General features: G+C 40.6%; 1 protein-coding gene across 2 annotated transcripts; it reads left to right on the top strand.

Annotated features, from left to right (window-relative positions):
- Positions 1–5494: 5494 nt before the first annotated feature.
- CDO1 (cysteine dioxygenase type 1) lies at positions 5495–15515 on the top strand. Of its 2 annotated transcripts, none has more exons than XM_062513374.1 (5): positions 5495–5788; positions 7818–7895; positions 9800–9957; positions 12413–12582; positions 14750–15515. In XM_062513374.1, the coding sequence occupies exons 1-5, from the start codon at positions 5607–5609 to the stop codon at positions 14777–14779; spliced, it is 618 nt and encodes a 205-aa protein (XP_062369358.1). In that variant the 5' UTR covers positions 5495–5606; the 3' UTR covers positions 14780–15515. The 2 variants fall into 2 exon arrangements, with proteins under 2 accessions (XP_062369358.1, XP_062369359.1); XM_062513375.1 differs by lacking the exons at positions 5495–5788; positions 14750–15515 and adding exons at positions 6059–6280; positions 13816–13978.
- Positions 15516–16378: the final 863 nt, after the last annotated feature.

Below are 16378 nucleotides of genomic sequence, written 5' to 3'. Positions count from 1 at the left end.
TGAAAAAAAATTCAGTAAACTAATTTTCAAAGACTGAGAAATAAGTATTGGAAAGGGAAGTTACTACATTGTACTACATCTGTGAATGACCTAGTACTTCACAACATCCTGATATTAAAATAAGTGCAAAATTCAGTTACCCTGTTTCAATAATAATCGTCAGATGAAGCCCTTTAAACTGTGAGGCACTATTTTTAAGAATTAGTATAATGGTTTAGAGATTAGCATTAATGGAAGACTTGTAATTTGTATCTTGAGCTAATCTTAAATGCACATGGAAACCTGAAGGAGCTAAATGAAACTAAAGTTATGTCAAGAGCAAAATTATAAAATACACAATTGTGCCACCTATGTGCATACTGAGGAAATGTCATAATTTCCAGGATTTCAATGTCTCGGAAGACTACTGCTCAGATCTTAACAGAAATGTGTCTGTGTTAATTATCCCCACAACTTAATCTTGAATGTACTGATACACAGTAAATTCGTGGTGGAGGGATTGGAAATCCACACATCCATTCTTCAAACGCCTTCCAACTCCAAAGAAACTTCTGTTGATGATTGTTGCTGTGCATGCTCATTTTGCAATTCAAATTCTGCCTGTTTGCACAACTTTTTGGCTTACATTATTCTTGACTACCTTGAAGTCTCAGTTATTCTACAGAAATATTACACAAAGGTTATTCAGGGCATTATCATACTACAACATCTTCATCTTGGTGGTGAGAGAAAAAAAGGGGCAACAAAAATTACTTTAACTCTGGGGTTTTTCATGAGGACTGTGACTGTTACAAGCTTATATAAAATTCAGTGTGCTTTTTTTTCAACCTTTTTTTATGTTGGATCATCGAGAAGAAAAACACTTGACAAGAAAACATGTAAAATGTGTTCCTTTGCAAAGACCATGCTTCAGATTTGTTAGTACCATATTTAACACACTTCCAAGGCTAAATGTCATAAAATCCATGCTTTGCTCTTGCTTTAATAGCCATAACACTGTGAGATGTCAGTTACCTCTTTTAGTCAGAATTATAGTGACAAAAGCTCACTTAGAGATTGTTTCATCCTAAAATAGGTAGTTAAAAAAGGGTGAATCGCATTTTTGACTGTGACCAAAATGAGTACATTAAAGGCTTAATGTTAAGCCTGTCACACTACATCTGTGTCACTAGACTTGGTAGTGCCAGGAAATTTTCTGGACACTGTAGCTCAGTCATCTGTACAGTTGTATGTTTTAACAACAGTTGCTGGCATGGATTTTGGTCTGTGCTCAATTCAGGAGCTGGCAAGGTACCATTTCTGGTGGGCACTTTGTATCTGATCAACCTGCTATGGAGTTCAGAAGGTAAATAACATGGATGTAATCTGTTACTTGCAAGCTGGCCCCTGTGCCAGGGATCAGTCCTTGGGATGCTTGTTGCTAGGTACATGGGTGAAATTTCAGGTGAGATTTGATCCCTTGTACGTGTAATGAGAAGTGTTAAACTTTGGGAGGGAAAACATGGTCCCTTGTCCAACTTCAGGAGAAATCTACTTTTAAAGAATTATTCCCCTGCATCCCTTTCATGCAATTGTCTAAGTTGATAGGCTCTAAATGTCTACCAGTAGCCACATTCATTTTTTGTTAAGTATGCAAATTATAGATGATGGTGACATACCAGCTATATGTCTTGTTTCAATCTTACCTTTCTTCAGTAAAAGTAGATGATGAACATTGCTTCAAAAAAATTATTTTAAAAAGTGCAGGAGTTTTGGTGTCCTTGCTCTGTATCTTCCCATGAAATGATTCCACATGCAAATTATTTATATATAGTGTGTTGCATTGAGGGCCTAACCTTAATAAAAGGTTTGAGTTAACATGTTCCAAGTGCAAAAATCAATATATGATTTAAAACAGATAAATATGTCCTTTGAACTTCTTTGGTATCAGAGCTAGTAGCCCTAAAGAGCTCTTAAATGGGAAACCTCAAAAGAAGGAAAAAAGCTCTCCAAGCAAATCTACACAGTAATATTCCTAATGCAGAGGCTAGCCAGCACTTGGGCTTTCTCATGTAAATACCATAAATGGAAAAAGACCACAAACTTAAGTGTCTTTCCTGCAGAGAAAAATGTCAATATTTTGTATTTTATTTATAGCACATACATAGTGTACTAATGTCCCACCAAAAGTGGGTTAGACTGATTCTTCCAAAACTCCTTTCTGTGCTGTGTGGTTTAATGCCACACAGCTCTTCACTGCATTGTTTGGAGTTTGTTTTTACCTTCAACAGAGCTCATGCCATTTAGTAGTTGTTGGTGTTTTTAGTGTATGACATGATTTTGTATGTGGTGTCCTCATTTCACTCATGTTTTACTGCATGTTTTTAGTCTGAAGATGGTGTTTAACTGTGTGATGTCTGATACAATTTGTTTTCAAGCTTTTTTCCAGACTCCCTGCATATGCAGAAGTTTCTCATGTAAGATCTCTAGGTACTGAGTGATCAATCTCACTTTACACAGTGTACTGCTGAGGAACAGCTGCACTGATACATTGATTCATGTCTACATTTGAATCATGTAGTCCCAAAATTTGCACTAGAACTGAAAGATCCAGGTTTTCTCTTCAGAGCCCTCTACAAATATCAGAAACTTATGTGAACAGAGACTTTACAAAGAGGTAACTTGAGGTGAAAGTCATTCTATCTGGAGGATGACATGTAAGTACTCACTATGGTGTTGAAGTGCGATTGCCTGGCCAGGCTAACAGACCCAAAGACACATCAAGAGTCTGGTCATTTAGACACCTTGGATCCCACCTTCAATTAGCTCACAATTTTTATTTGGAGTTAGAAGATGCAAAATAAAGTACAGTCACAGGCTACGTTTGCAGGCCTAGTACATGGTGCAAAGTGTCTAATGATGTAGTTTGATAATTCCCTTTATCTGACTTGAAGATTTTCTTCAATAAAGCATGAGAGAAATCTTGTGAGCTGCCCCCCAGTAGGAGATGATGTGCTAGTATGTGCTTGAGTACTTCAGCTGGTATGTGTCTCTTGGAGTTTGACGTCGTGACAAATGACTGCTTGATTTGCTTATTCCTGTCTTCTGTGTAGCAGCAGAGTGCTTTGGTGTTTGTACATAAAGCAAAGTTTTTGTGATTAAAGTCCAAGCTCCTATTCTCCAAGACAAGTTTTTAAGGATACTTGAGAAATACATATAATAGTTAATTTCTGCAGGTATATGATTTCTAGCAATAAAAGTGCATAAAATCCTGCAATCCCCTTGTGCAGAATCACAGCTGAGAATGTAAAAACAATTTCTATGCTGTGTGGATTTCAGTGTTCTCTTTTATATTAAATTTTCAGTGACAGTTAACAGCTGTATGTGCTCAGACCCTTGTACTATTTCTGTCAATAGGGCAAAAGCACATGTTGGAGAGACAAATATTTTTCCTACTGGTATTCAGGTGGTCAAGTAATCAACTCCTGTAGAAGTTCTGGGGATCCAAAGGTATGTTGAACAATTCCAAATTAAAAGCTGTAAATACTTTTGAATGGGAAGAAATAAAAAATATAACTACATAAACTGTAATATACTGCAGCAGTTGGAAACTGCAGTAGGTAGATCCAGCCTTATCCCTTACTTGACGGCAGTATAAAATGTCCTTTTACTAGCACTAGTTAACTAATGGTCATATCAACATTGTGTCAAAGGAATCAAAGTACTGAGTTGTTAGGGATTAACGGCAGTGGCATAAGTCTTTTTTTTCCCCTTGGCTTTAAATACCAGGGAAAATAACTCTTAAGCACAGGTGTGCAAATAAGCAGAGAAATATATCTGCTGGAAATCGGTTTCTGTCAGATCCTGTGAATATCAGAGTAAGATAAAAAATATTTGAAAACCTACCTCACTCTTCATTTCACAACTCATTATTGTGATCCTTGCAATTTATTCTTGAGAAAGTGTTATTCCTTTGGGTGGTACTTTGAAGAGCTGCCAAAAGAATGTGAATTCTGCCTTTGAAATAAATGACAGGATATTTCACACTAATTCTAAGTCCCTGTAACCTACAGCAGTTGTAATGGTGCTGTATGAGACTACTCTGGTAAGTACTGAAAAACATGCTACTTGCCCATCTAATCTTTTGAGAGCACCAACCAATAGCTAAAATAGACCAGAGGCAAATTTCAGTGAGAAATAACTCATTCTTAATCGTGACTTTGAAAAAGGAGGTGATGTGTTTGTTCATTACCTGTATTTGGCTCAGGAAGACTGGACATGGCTGCTGAGATCAGTGCCAGGGTTGTGTTTAAGAGATTTGGAATAGTCTTAAGTTTTCTCAGACCTTAAATCTTGAAATCGTTGCAGTTTTCTCTCACTCTCTCTCACACACACACACATACCAACAATACTTTGCAAAACACTGGTAAGGCAGCTCTGCTTTCTGCATGCCAGGAGAGGTTCTGGAGTGATGGCTGAAAATGTACCTGTTCAGTGTATTGATTTGTGTTTCATTCCAGTGTGCTAGATTCCAGCCCCATTTAAAACTGGGAAAGTATTCCTACTGCAGTGAAGACAGAAATTCATTCAGCCTCTCGAACTGTATCTACTTTAATAATGGCACTTCTTTTTGTCATGCCTGTACTTTCATGTATAGGTCAGGGAGAGGGAAGAGAAAGCAGGTGCACTAAAAATCCCTCGATGTAACAGTCAGTAAAGGAAACCAGAAGCTGCCGGTGGTGTGAGCACCTTTGAGCCTCAGAGCTGCAGAAGCCCACACCACCAGTCTGCTTACTTCCAGCTCTGCAGTCAGAAGGCAGAGTTAAAGAGCTGAGCCGGTCTTTCCTTTTAAGAAAGAATAGATGGATTTTCTTAGAACACTGTTCTATTGTGTGTGGTCAAATCTGTTGCCAAAATTCATGACTAAGAAACATTTTGTTATCAGCTGAAGTAGAAAGAAGACGGCTGGCGTGGCATCTGCTTGCTCGGCAGCCACTATAGGTTGGATAGACTGAGGAGCGTCAGGACGGTCAGTTGTGTTCTCCCGCCCTCTTTTGTCCCATTCACTCTGTTTCTTGGTGTCGTTCTGAGTGCTAATGGTTACGGCAGGAGCCCTAAATGAAACGGCACTTTCAACGGGCCGGCTGTCTGTAGGCAATTTCCAGCAGCAATCTCCTGTGTGTTTTAAATAGCTGTGTCTTGGTTTGTTTTCTAGTAGAGCAGTTAGATGTGTTTTTTTCAAACCAACGTGTAAGTGACGGAGGCAGCGGCAGGTCACGCTGCCTGGCAGGGGGGGAGAGATGCTTTCCGCCCGACAGCAATAGCCACTTCTCCTCCTATTTCCCCCGCGGGGATACCGGAGCGCCCGCCCGTCCAACCTCCCCCGCTCCGCCTGGGCTCCGGAGGGGCAGCAGCAGCGGGCGGTGCGAGGAGCCTCTGCAGCAGTCTCCGGCTGCCTCCGCCCGCCGGGGTCGGTGGCCGCGCTCACGGGGACGGGGACGGGCAGCTGGCCGCGGGCCCGCCCGCCGGGGCGGTGGTAGGCTCCCGCCGTGCCTCCCGGCGCATAAAGGCAGCCGGCGGGGGCCGGCCAGGGGCAGCGGCTGGCGGCGGCAGGGGAGCGGCAGGCGATGATGGAGCAGCCGGTGCAGACGGAGACTTGGAAGGCGCAGAACCTGGAGCAGCTGGTACGTATCCTCCATCAGATATTCGCCGAGGACAAAGTCAGCGTGGAGGAGGTTCAGGCGCTGATGGAGTCGTACGAGAGCAACCCCGAGGAGTGGCTGCAGTACGCCAAGTTCGACCAGTACAGGTAGAGAACACCACGGACCCGGGAGTCCCCGGCCGCGCAAGCGGCGGCGAGGCAGAACCGCAGATGGGGACTAGGATCAGCAGGGGCGCAGGGCGAGCCCCTCCCGCCCCCGCCTCGACCGAGCCGACGGCCCCTCCGCCGGCGCCGCGGGGCCGAAGGGCAGAGGCCGCGGGGCGGGGGTCGCGGCGGGGCGGGGAGCGGGCGGAGCGGCCGTGGCCAATGGCGGCCCCGGGCTCGGGCGGGTGGCGGCCCCACTCCCGCTCCGGCCGCCGCCGCTCCGGCTGTCGCGACGGCCCGGGGAGGCACAGCGGCATGCCGCAGCCACCGAAACGAGCGAATAAACACGTCAACAGCGTCGAGAGAAAGAGCCCCAGAGAAGCGCCCCGGCGGTGCGGGGTCGTCGCAAAAGAGGGCGCGCAGAGGAACCGCGCACCGGGCGCGCTCGGTGTGTGCGGCGGGGCCGGTGTGGGTCCGCATGCCTGCCTCACACCGGTAGGAAGGAAAATACCTGTTACGGTTTAACTCCTTCTTCTGCTAGCAACTGATTAATTTCTGCCGCTGTTGGCTTTGCTGTCTTAAATTTCAAGAAAAAATATATTTTATTCGAGTGTTTTCTTAAAAGAAAAAAAAAATACCTCAAACACCCCAAACTCCAAAACTTTTCCTTTTACCTGTGCCATTGTGAAAGCATCATTCTAGCTTGACTTTTTTTAGCCTCCTTTCACCTCTCTGTGACTATCTTCCATTCAGAACAAATAATGACATTTATAACAGAACATAGGAAACTAAGAATTAGGAAAACAAAATGTATTAACATTGGAAGTATGCATGGCAACCTTTTATTTATTTTTCGTTATTTACAATTTTTTTGTGTACAGAAATAGCAGCACTTGAAAAGTTCTGTCAAATGCCAGCATTGATTACTTGTTTCCTGACATAGGAAAAATAAGTCTGCATAATATACGTACAGGTCGTGGGTGCAGTAAGAAGCAGTCTATATACATACACATTTTCTTTCAAAGTAGTTTGTTATGAGCATCCTTTCTTGAGTAAAATAGAGTGGATTTATGGGATTCTAATTTGCAAGCATTCAATTCAGTGCACTTTCTGTGTGCCCTTGCTTGCATTTTTCAGGTGAGACTGAGCTGTACCATGGTAGGCATAAATATTTTCTTTACTTGGCAAAGTGCAAATACTCTGGACTACTGCTAAAATTAAATCTGAAGGTCCCACTAGCTACTTGTACTGTAGCATCACCCCCAGATCAGAAGGGTCATGCTATGGGAAGCAATAGAGCAAAATGCAAGTTCTTTCTCTAGTCAACTTTTCAATAGAACAAGATGATCAGCAGTTCAGCGGAGGCTTACAGGAGAGTAAAAAGAAACAAACATAAGATGTTGTTGAAATTTTGCTCTAATAAACTTTGTTTAGAAGTAGATACTGGCAAAACGTACCTCACAGGTGCTTTATCTACACCAAAATACTACAAGACAAGACATGGAACTTTCAGGAACAGAGTTGGAGGACTGTGTACAGGAAGTCTGACATCTTCATTCTTTGTTATTTTGGCTTTGTACAAATGAGTTCTGTGTTAGAGAAGGAAAGCCAAGAATATCAGAAAAAGAACTTCGGAAGAATGTAACTATGTATTTTTCTTGTTTCATTGCAGACCTCTGTTTCTAATTATAAGCCAGCTGCTGAAGTGACTTCATTCAATAACCATTTTGATTTGATCCTGTCTACCACTCTAGTCTGACTCACAGTTCCCAAACTCTAATCATCTATGTAATTCAAAAGAAATATGATTCCAGAATATTAAATACTCTTTTTCTTTCCCAGAGAAAGAACTATTACCAAAAAAATACCAAACTTATAAATGCAATTTCATTTTTCTAAGTAAAGCTTGGATTTCAATAAAACAGAAGAAAATGTTTTTGTATGTCACAACCTTCTTTCTTAAACATGTTTGTATAATTTTCTGTTTTATAGACCTATTTGTTCAGTAAACAGCTAACACTTTGTATTTCAGGTATACGAGAAATCTTGTGGACAACGGAAATGGAAAGTTCAACTTGATGATCTTGTGCTGGGGTGAAGGTCATGGCAGGTTTGTATTCAAATACTTATGATTTTAGCAAACGTATAAATTCCCCATATCTTTCACTGTCATACAAAATAAGAGGAGAAAGAAATCGGTCCTCTGAGAGCTATCAGAAGGTGTCTGGAAAGTAAGCAATGCAGAGGTTGTTTTAGTATAGAAGTCCTGATTATCTGCTGTAACTTTTGCAAGTTTGTACTTCATGGCCATTTTTAAAGAACTCTTTCAAAAAATGCTTTGTTTTTCTACAAAAGCTAAGCTTGTTTACTGTCAGAGAAAGTTTTAGTCCCAAAGATACAGTGATTGATATGACCCTGTTGTACTTGTCCCAACACCCGATCTCAGAATCAGGACTAGGTATAGTATAAATAGTCTTTGTTCTCTAAGGCTGTTTAAATCTGCCTTTGTGGCAAAATGAGAAAAGTAGCCTTGGATTAGGACTACAGATAGTGAGGAGGGAGCCCCTTTCCAGAACTGCTTGGCTTTCTCTAGGTTAATGCATCCATCTCTTCCCTCAAAATGGATCATAATGCTGGATGTGACCTCCTGAGTCATGGGCATAGACTGTACACTTGGTTGTGTTGTCCTACACAATGTCAGGGATGGATCTGTCTCCTGGAGGGTCTTTCATGAAGTGTGGGCTAAAACAAAAAATGCCACAGCAAAAAATGCAGATTTTGACTAGATACTTCCATATCTAAATAGAAAGCCTAAGGAGATGTTGGAACAGGGTTTTTTTGTTTGTTGCAATTGATTGTGTGCAGTATTCTTTGAGGGATGCCACAATCTGATACTCAGAGCAATACAAGAACTGAGCTGACCACCTCTACTCCTTCTGGCCTATTCCCACACAGCCTGTAATTTATGTTAAACTGCGTTCGAGTTGGATGGGTGTTTGTTACAGCTAGACTGAGACAAGTTACTTTTGCTTCCTACAAGGAGGTCAGATTTTTTTCATGTTTTTGGAAGGACCATGACAAGGCAGTATTTATGAAGTGTCCTGTGCCTGAAGCAAGCTCTGTTCTCTCAGCATCTCAGTTTGCAAGAAGTCCTAATGTTTGTTAACTAAAAGCAGTAATATACAAGTACCAAGTTTTTTGATTGAAACTTACTAGCACTGTACTTTGGAGGGTCAAATTCTCTCTTCTTTGCCCCTGATGAGTGGAGATCCCTCCCTTTGTCCTAATCCCATTTACTACTATAACAGTTAGTCCTGTACTTAAAAAATACTAAACCAATACTAAACTAAATATCTAACCCATATGTAATCTCTAAATATGGCAAATAAAACGTGCCTCAGAGAAAGAAGAAAGCAAACAAATCCTACCAGATTCTCTTGGGTTCTAACGTGAAAATGCCAGTGAAATTAATAGCTTTGTATGGCTGGTTGTATTTAGTACTATCAGAGTGAGAATTACAGCATTTTTTTCCAACAATGCATGTGAATCCCAGCAGTAAAGGGGCTACAGAAATTAAGCAGAATTAGCTCATTTCTTCATGTTTTGGGAGGGAGCATGGTGGATTTGCAAAGATCAGGTACACCTGCAAGTTTATACCAGCCTCTGCCTGGGTCCATGGTAGAACCATTGTTTGTTTCTTGGCCCAGAAGAGTTTTTGCATTCTGAAGAAATTTTGAGCCCTACTTCTTTCTCCTGACTTTCTTTGTATTTCTCCCTATCAAAGTCATAGGCTGACTGATAAATGACTCTTCTCCAAATCCTGCTGTATGTGAACTTATCTTAATATCATTCTATAGCAGCAGTTTTAAGTCGACATCCCTTAATGCATGTCTCTTGTGCAATGGAACTTCATTCTAAGGTTTTGTCCCCATACAACATGCTATGTTGACTGTCATGGACCGAAATTAAATATGCATACCACACTGAGTTTGGTTATTCTTTTTACATATATAGCAGTATCCATGACCACACTGACTCACACTGCTTTATGAAGATCCTCCAGGGAAATTTAAAGGAGACTCTGTTTGAATGGCCTGAGAAAAAAGGAAATGGTGAAATGACTAAGAAATCAGAACGAGTTCTGAGGGAAAATCAATGTGCCTACATTAATGGTAAGATATTAAGCTTGTTTTGACAACTGTCTGTCCATGAGCCTTATTCCTAACAGAAGAGTTCATCTTCTTTTTAGTCTCCTAACTTTAACAGTATAATACCTATGGCTTTATGCACAGTATAAGAATGTGATTCCTTAGACTGTGCACAAGCATGTATTTAAATTCAGTAAAATAATCGACCACAACAAAAATGTGCTTTTCACTCACTCTTAAAACATTGTTACAATTGTGTGATAATTTAATATACTGGATATCTCCTCTAGCCCAAGTAGCCTTTAGCATTGTGCCCCTGATGATTATCTGAAATTTCTTGTAAACATTGACTTGAATAGCATTTTTTAAGAAATAACAGAAGCAAAGTTTAGATAGATTTTTTTTGTTGTTGTTGTTGTTGTTGTTGTTCCAGAAGACACAATCCTTTTACTCAATCATGGAAAATTTATGTTGAAAATGTAAGAGCTTTTCTATGATGTAAATTGGCCAGCCAGGAACAGAAACCTGTGACAGTGCTACTTCTTGTCCAAATCAACAAAAGACTGTAGTGCTGAATTGCAGTGTGAGCAAAACTGAAATTCCCAATCTACAAAAACAATACACAGTGTTAAGAATGACTAAGACTCCATTAGTAAGGCTCTTTAAGTACCAAAATCCATGCCATGATCACATGTATCTGTAGCTATTACCACCTAGTGCTATGCTGGAGACCATCCTGGAGTTGCCCTCTGGGTGTAATATGTGCTGGTGCTATGAGAGACACTGCACATCGTGCTGGGCTACCTTGGGTTCAACAGAACAAAGGTGAAACAGCAGACAAGCAGGTCATCTCCTTTATATGTCCTGGGTTAAACACTGGAGAACAAACATTGGGGGGCTGACCTTGGGAACTTCCCAGCTAGAGGGAGCCTCATGTTGGGTTATGAACTTAGCTGGGGTGAGTGCACTGGGGAGAAAAAATGGTGTTCTGCAGCCTTCCGCTGAAGCTTTGCCATGCTAAATGAAGACACTAAATTGACAGGGCAGGAAATGCAAGAACTGGCTTGACACATCTGCTGATGCTCCATTCCAGGGACATGGGTACTCCATCTCAGTCAGATTTTCCTACATAGGCAGTTCTTTCCAATGCAAACAATTGCAGACTGCATGCATTTTATCCAAAGCTTCCTCAGTTTTAAAAACAAATTTGTTATCCAGTTCTGTGAGGCTGTTTGGATCTCTGCCATGTTTCATAACAGATGTTTTGGTTTAAAACTAACATGTTAAACAAGCAGAAAGAAAACACTGACAGTGTGTTGATTGCCATAACTGCATCAATAGCAAGTGCTCTCCCGATTCTACTGTGTGCTTCTTGGTTGCTCTTGTACCAAAGGGTTAGAACCCACTAAACTGTGTTTATTTGAGTTCCCCGTTAGACTGGCACAGATTTACGACTTTCCCCACCCCCACCCCACCCCCACACTGCTACATCCTCTATTTAGATAAAGTATGTTAACAACACTTAGGGTTTCCAATCAGAGTTAAGAGTGCACTCGTGACTCTCGGGGTACCATGGCTATGTTGCACAATACAAGTCCAGGTATTATATAACAAATTCAAGTACAAAGGCCTGAGTCGTTTTTACAGTAGGGGTCATAAATTAAATTCAAGGTCTCTCTTAAATAACTAAAGCCCTCCATTTTCGTGTAGAATGGACATGATTTGTTTTACAGATATGATTCTTCATATCTTACATTTTTATGTAATAACTTGATTATGCTTACTATTCAGTCATGATTGGAAGTATGCCAGTCACTATTGATTAGTCACTATATTGGAAAGAAAAAACATACTAAATATATGTTCTCCAAACTTGATTAGTCACCTTATTGGAAAGAGAAAACAAATGAAAAATATGTTCTCCAAACCAATAAACTAGAAGGATTAATTAGAAGACCGATGCCTGCAGCAGAAGACACCATATTTCTGCCCATAAGTCCATGCCCCAAATGCATGTAGCTGATTTTTAATGTGACTGATATACTTGTTATTTGTGAAGAACTAGCAACACAGAAGTTTTTGCCCCCTTCCTGCTTCTGAAGCATGTATAGCAACAGCTCTCCTAGGAAAGTAAATGGACTTGAAGTCCTTCGGGAATGAGAGCTAGAAAAATACTTGCAGTATAGTCTTCCTTAATTTCCTTGGGATTTCTGTTGGCCTTTATCCTGTGATTGATAATCTGGAACTTCTACGAACTGTAGAAGGCAATAAGGCATTTTGAATTACTAATGTATTTAGGAATCTGTGCTAGAGAACAGCAGACAAATTCCCTGTACTGAGTTACTTGTTGCCCATAGAAATGTGGGCATGCCTATTTGCATTTGAGTTACAGTTTAAAAAGCAGTTTTTCCAGGCAACAGAGATCTCATTGGATGTTTCTGCTAACACACCTTTTCATTTTGTGCCTTTGCTGGTGTAGACTCCATTGGCCTGCACCGTGTGGAAAACATAAGCCATACAGAGCCTGCTGTTAGCCTGCATTTGTACAGCCCACCCTTCAACAGCTGCAACACCTTTGATCAGAGGACTGGGCACAAGCACAAAGTCACGATGACCTTCTACAGCCAGTTTGGAGAAAGGACTGTCTGTGTAAGTACGAGATGAGGTGCTCCTCACCTGGCCTTGGGCTCTGACCCCTGTAGGGAGGGGTGCAAGGGGCTGCCCTGCTGCCTGCACAGACTGCAGTGACTGTGCCCTGGGACAGGCAGGAGGGTCAGCACCCCTGCCGTTCCTGAGATCACATAATATCTGTTTCCAAGTACTGTTTCATTGGTCGAATTGCACTTCGCCTGTGTAAAGTTCCCCCTTTTGTAGCCTACCTCTCCTTCTGAGCAAAGAGGATTAGTGAGACATCTGCTACTAGTTAAGCATCTTCAGGCAGCAAATGATGGTAAATACAACCTAGTCAATGGAAAGTGTAAAGTAGCTACACTATTTTGGCCAGCATTAATCAGGTGTAAAGTTTCCTGCCTAAGCTGTTCTGCCAAAAAGGATCACATTTCAAGAGGTTTGAAACCTTGTAGCTTATTATAAATACTTCTGTAATTAAATAAATTATTGAGAATCACTATATTCACAGAGTAAGACTTGCTTTGAGAATAAGAGTAGGCTGGCTGGCTGTTGTCTCCATTCTTGGGCAATGGCATAAATTATTTGGATAGGAAAGAAATCTTATGACCATTTGTTGAGCAGCCAAGCTAGGACATGTGGGAGAGGTTAATAGGGTTTCAGCACTATTCCATGCATTGGGAAAAATAGCTACTTACCTGTGGAGAAAAGACTGATTATGGATGTTCAGCTACATATGTTCAAACACTGTTTCATTTTGTTTGACACTGAACACTTCCGTTTTCCTTGAAGCAAGAAATTCAGTGCACAGAAGTTTCCTAGAATGAGTCTTTAGTCAGATCAATTTAAGGTTTTATATATGTCAAGTACCATGTAAATTATTTCTCTGAAGTCTGTCACATTACTGAACAGCTGAAACACAGATTTTGACCTTCCCAGGTTTGAAAAGTCCTTGAGAAATAAATTTGAATTTACAGTTTAGATTTTAAAGGGAAATTAATGTGGAAGAATTCTGAACAAAACTTATACAAGGATTCAGTGTTTGTTTACTTTCTTTTTATTTTAATTTGAGTTTATTGAATATTAAGTACATAAGATAGTAAGTAGGACTAGATATTTTGGCTTTGAGTGTTTCCCTACTCTGATCTGTAACCATCCGGCAGTGTTTTCATCGTTTGTGGGAAAGTGGATCTGGCTTACAGGAAGGAGCTAAATCTTAATCACTGGGTCTCTTTCATGAATTCCTGTAAACAGAATTCCATTAAAGAAGAAGGTGGTAGCAAGTCTGGACCATTCAGCTGCCTAAAATTACTTCATGCTACAAAAACCTTCTAGTTTCAGTGACGTGGTTTCTGAAGACTGGACTGAAAAAGCAAATTTTCTTCTGCTTACCAGATCACAGAAGGACATGGAGAGGCAGAGATCTATAAATTGTAAATACCAAGACAGTAATGTAAAGTATATTTGTGTATCATTTATGAGTGAGAAGATAGGCCTAACAAGAGCACATTCAGTTCTTCCTCTTTGTATTAATTTTTTTATAGGTAAAACACATGTGTAAATCCCTTGTGGTTTCTGGCCTCTGGCCACGATGAAGTCTTGATTAAATAACTCTCCTGGAAATACACAAGAAGTTATATACGTTTAATAATAAAAATGTGTATTCTTATTAAATGTGTAAAAGTAACTATGTGTGTCAAAGGACTTGCCTATGGGAGTAACTGCATGGTTCAAGTACAAACCATGAGAATACTGATAGGAAAGTTCACTGACAGAAAACTGATTTTGTCTAGGTGTCACAGCACACCAGCTCCTTCTGTCAGGAATTTTGCAGGGGGAGGCAGTATCTCTTTGAATCCTGACTTCCAAGCTGGACATTCAAGCAGTTTCTATCAAAATGAAGTAGAGCAGGCTATAGGGGAGAGAATACAGCCTGAAGGAGGAAGCACTTCTCAGCAGTGCCTTCTGCCATGGGCTTACTTATGGTCACCCAGAGCCAACAGACAGGGTGACACTGTCAGGCACATAGTGCCTTCTACAAAACTGTGGGCAAGGAGCACTGAAAATGTATGCTCCAAGTATTTTAAGGTGTTGAGCTACTCTGAGAACAAAGGTCCACAGCGAGACTACGAAATAGGCAGTGACAGTCTCTTTCCTTAAAGCAACAACCTCTCCTCTTTCCTTTTAGGCCACAGGAGTGCCGAAGGAGAACAACTGAGAAGCATCAGCACGCATTGTGTTAGACTGCTGAATGTTTAACCAGGGACAGAAGAATTGCATGGCTAAGGCTGACAGACAGATCTCTTTCAATTCCTTGTACATCGGAATACACTAGGGCAGCCTCCAGACCGTGCACAGTTTCCTCCAGCAAATGCCAATTATGGGACACTGAGCTAACTAGTGCCATAACGTGCTTCAGAGGTTAGATGCCTTTCCTTGGGCTCCCGTTAGAATTAAGTAATTTGTTTTCTAATTCTAGCACGTTTTAAACTCCACCTTGGATATCACACTGAGAATATCAGAAATAGAGTTTTTAAACATCATCTGATTCTTCTCAATAAACCTATGGGGATGTATGCTCTCAATGCAATTAGTAATTATGTAAACTTCTAAGCTTCCAGTCATTTGTACCTATGGGTAGTACAGTAGATACAACTAACAGCAGCACCTTTTTTTTTTTTTTGCCAATTAAGTCTTTCAGGTTTTAGTGCTTTAGGCTGTCTTGATAGTTTTGTGCATTTTTTACTTTTTTTTTTTACAATTTAATTTGTCAGATCCTGTTTTAAATAGAAACAGAGAAATGCTTTATGCATGATGATTTTCAAAACTGATTGCACAAAGGTTTGTCTTGTAAGAAGACTAATCATACTTAATTCAGCTAATGTCCAGTTCCCAAAGTATTCTGTGTAGCTAATGAAGAAGAAAACTGAAATAAAACTGGATTTATTCACATATTTCAAAGTTTTCAGCTTTTTTTTTTACTCATAACATTTTACCAAAATCCACATTCCTCATGAACTTCTAAATCTTTTCCAAGTAATACACTATTAGAAAAGACTTTTAAAAGTTAGCAGTATGTCAAACATGCGAGGAATCCCGACTCAAATTAAGTTAGGGGGGAGTTCTGTCACTGAGTGCGCCAATGTTTAGTTTTATTGTCCAGATTTAGTCACAGGCAAAGAACCTTCTTGAAAGGATTTAACTGTAATTAAACACATAAAAATCAGCATAGCTGCCTGCATGGAGGCTATCCCATTCATTTCATGCATATTAATGAATATATATATACATATATATATATTAATAACATATTCTCAAGTAGGGAATGTGTAGCAATTCTCCTAGTCTCGTAGGTGACAGCTGATTAGTCAGACAGCAGTTTAAATTTTATCAGTATTAGATTAAGCTGAGTCACATATTTCCCCCTGTACTGACAAGCCCAGAAAATATTTACTTTGTGAGACCCCATTTCCAGAGAGGCCGTGTCAAATTTTCAGAAAATGTTTGAGCAGTGTAACTGTTTTTGAATGAACCTATGCCTTGTGAGTGTGTGACAGCATGAGAGATGAGCTGAGATGTCAGTCTGGCTGTCCTGCTCATGCAGGGTCACCTACAGCAGATTGCTCAGGGCTACATCCAGTTGGATTCTGAGTATCTGCAAGGACTGAGGCACAAGAACCTCTCTGGGCTTTTGGTGTTTTATAACCCCCACAGTAAAAAAGGCTTCTTTTTAGACAAAATGTCTTGCATTTCAGTTTGCACCCAGTGCCTCTTGTTCTCCTCATCCTTCCTGCAGAAAACTAGCAGTTTCACTTAA

This window comes from Cinclus cinclus, chromosome Z (genome assembly GCF_963662255.1).
Source record: "Cinclus cinclus chromosome Z, bCinCin1.1, whole genome shotgun sequence".
In the NCBI taxonomy this organism is placed as follows: Eukaryota; Metazoa; Chordata; class Aves; order Passeriformes; family Cinclidae; genus Cinclus; species Cinclus cinclus.
Note: the sequence above shows the minus strand (reverse complement) of the source record. Positions and strands in the feature narration are given on the sequence as shown.

What these genes read in the sequence shown, in the direction of transcription:
- CDO1 (XM_062513374.1), top strand. Translation starts at nt 5,607, where the DNA reads ATGATGGAGCAGCCGGTGCAGACGGAGACTTGGAAGGCGCAGAACCTG. An exon ending in TGGGGTGAAGGTCATGGCAG is followed by an intron (nt 7,896 to 9,799) that starts GTTTGTATTCAA and finishes TTACATATATAG; the next exon opens with CAGTATCCATGACCACACTG. An exon ending in TTGGAGAAAGGACTGTCTGT is followed by an intron (nt 12,583 to 14,749) that starts GTAAGTACGAGA and finishes CTTTCCTTTTAG; the next exon opens with GCCACAGGAGTGCCGAAGGA.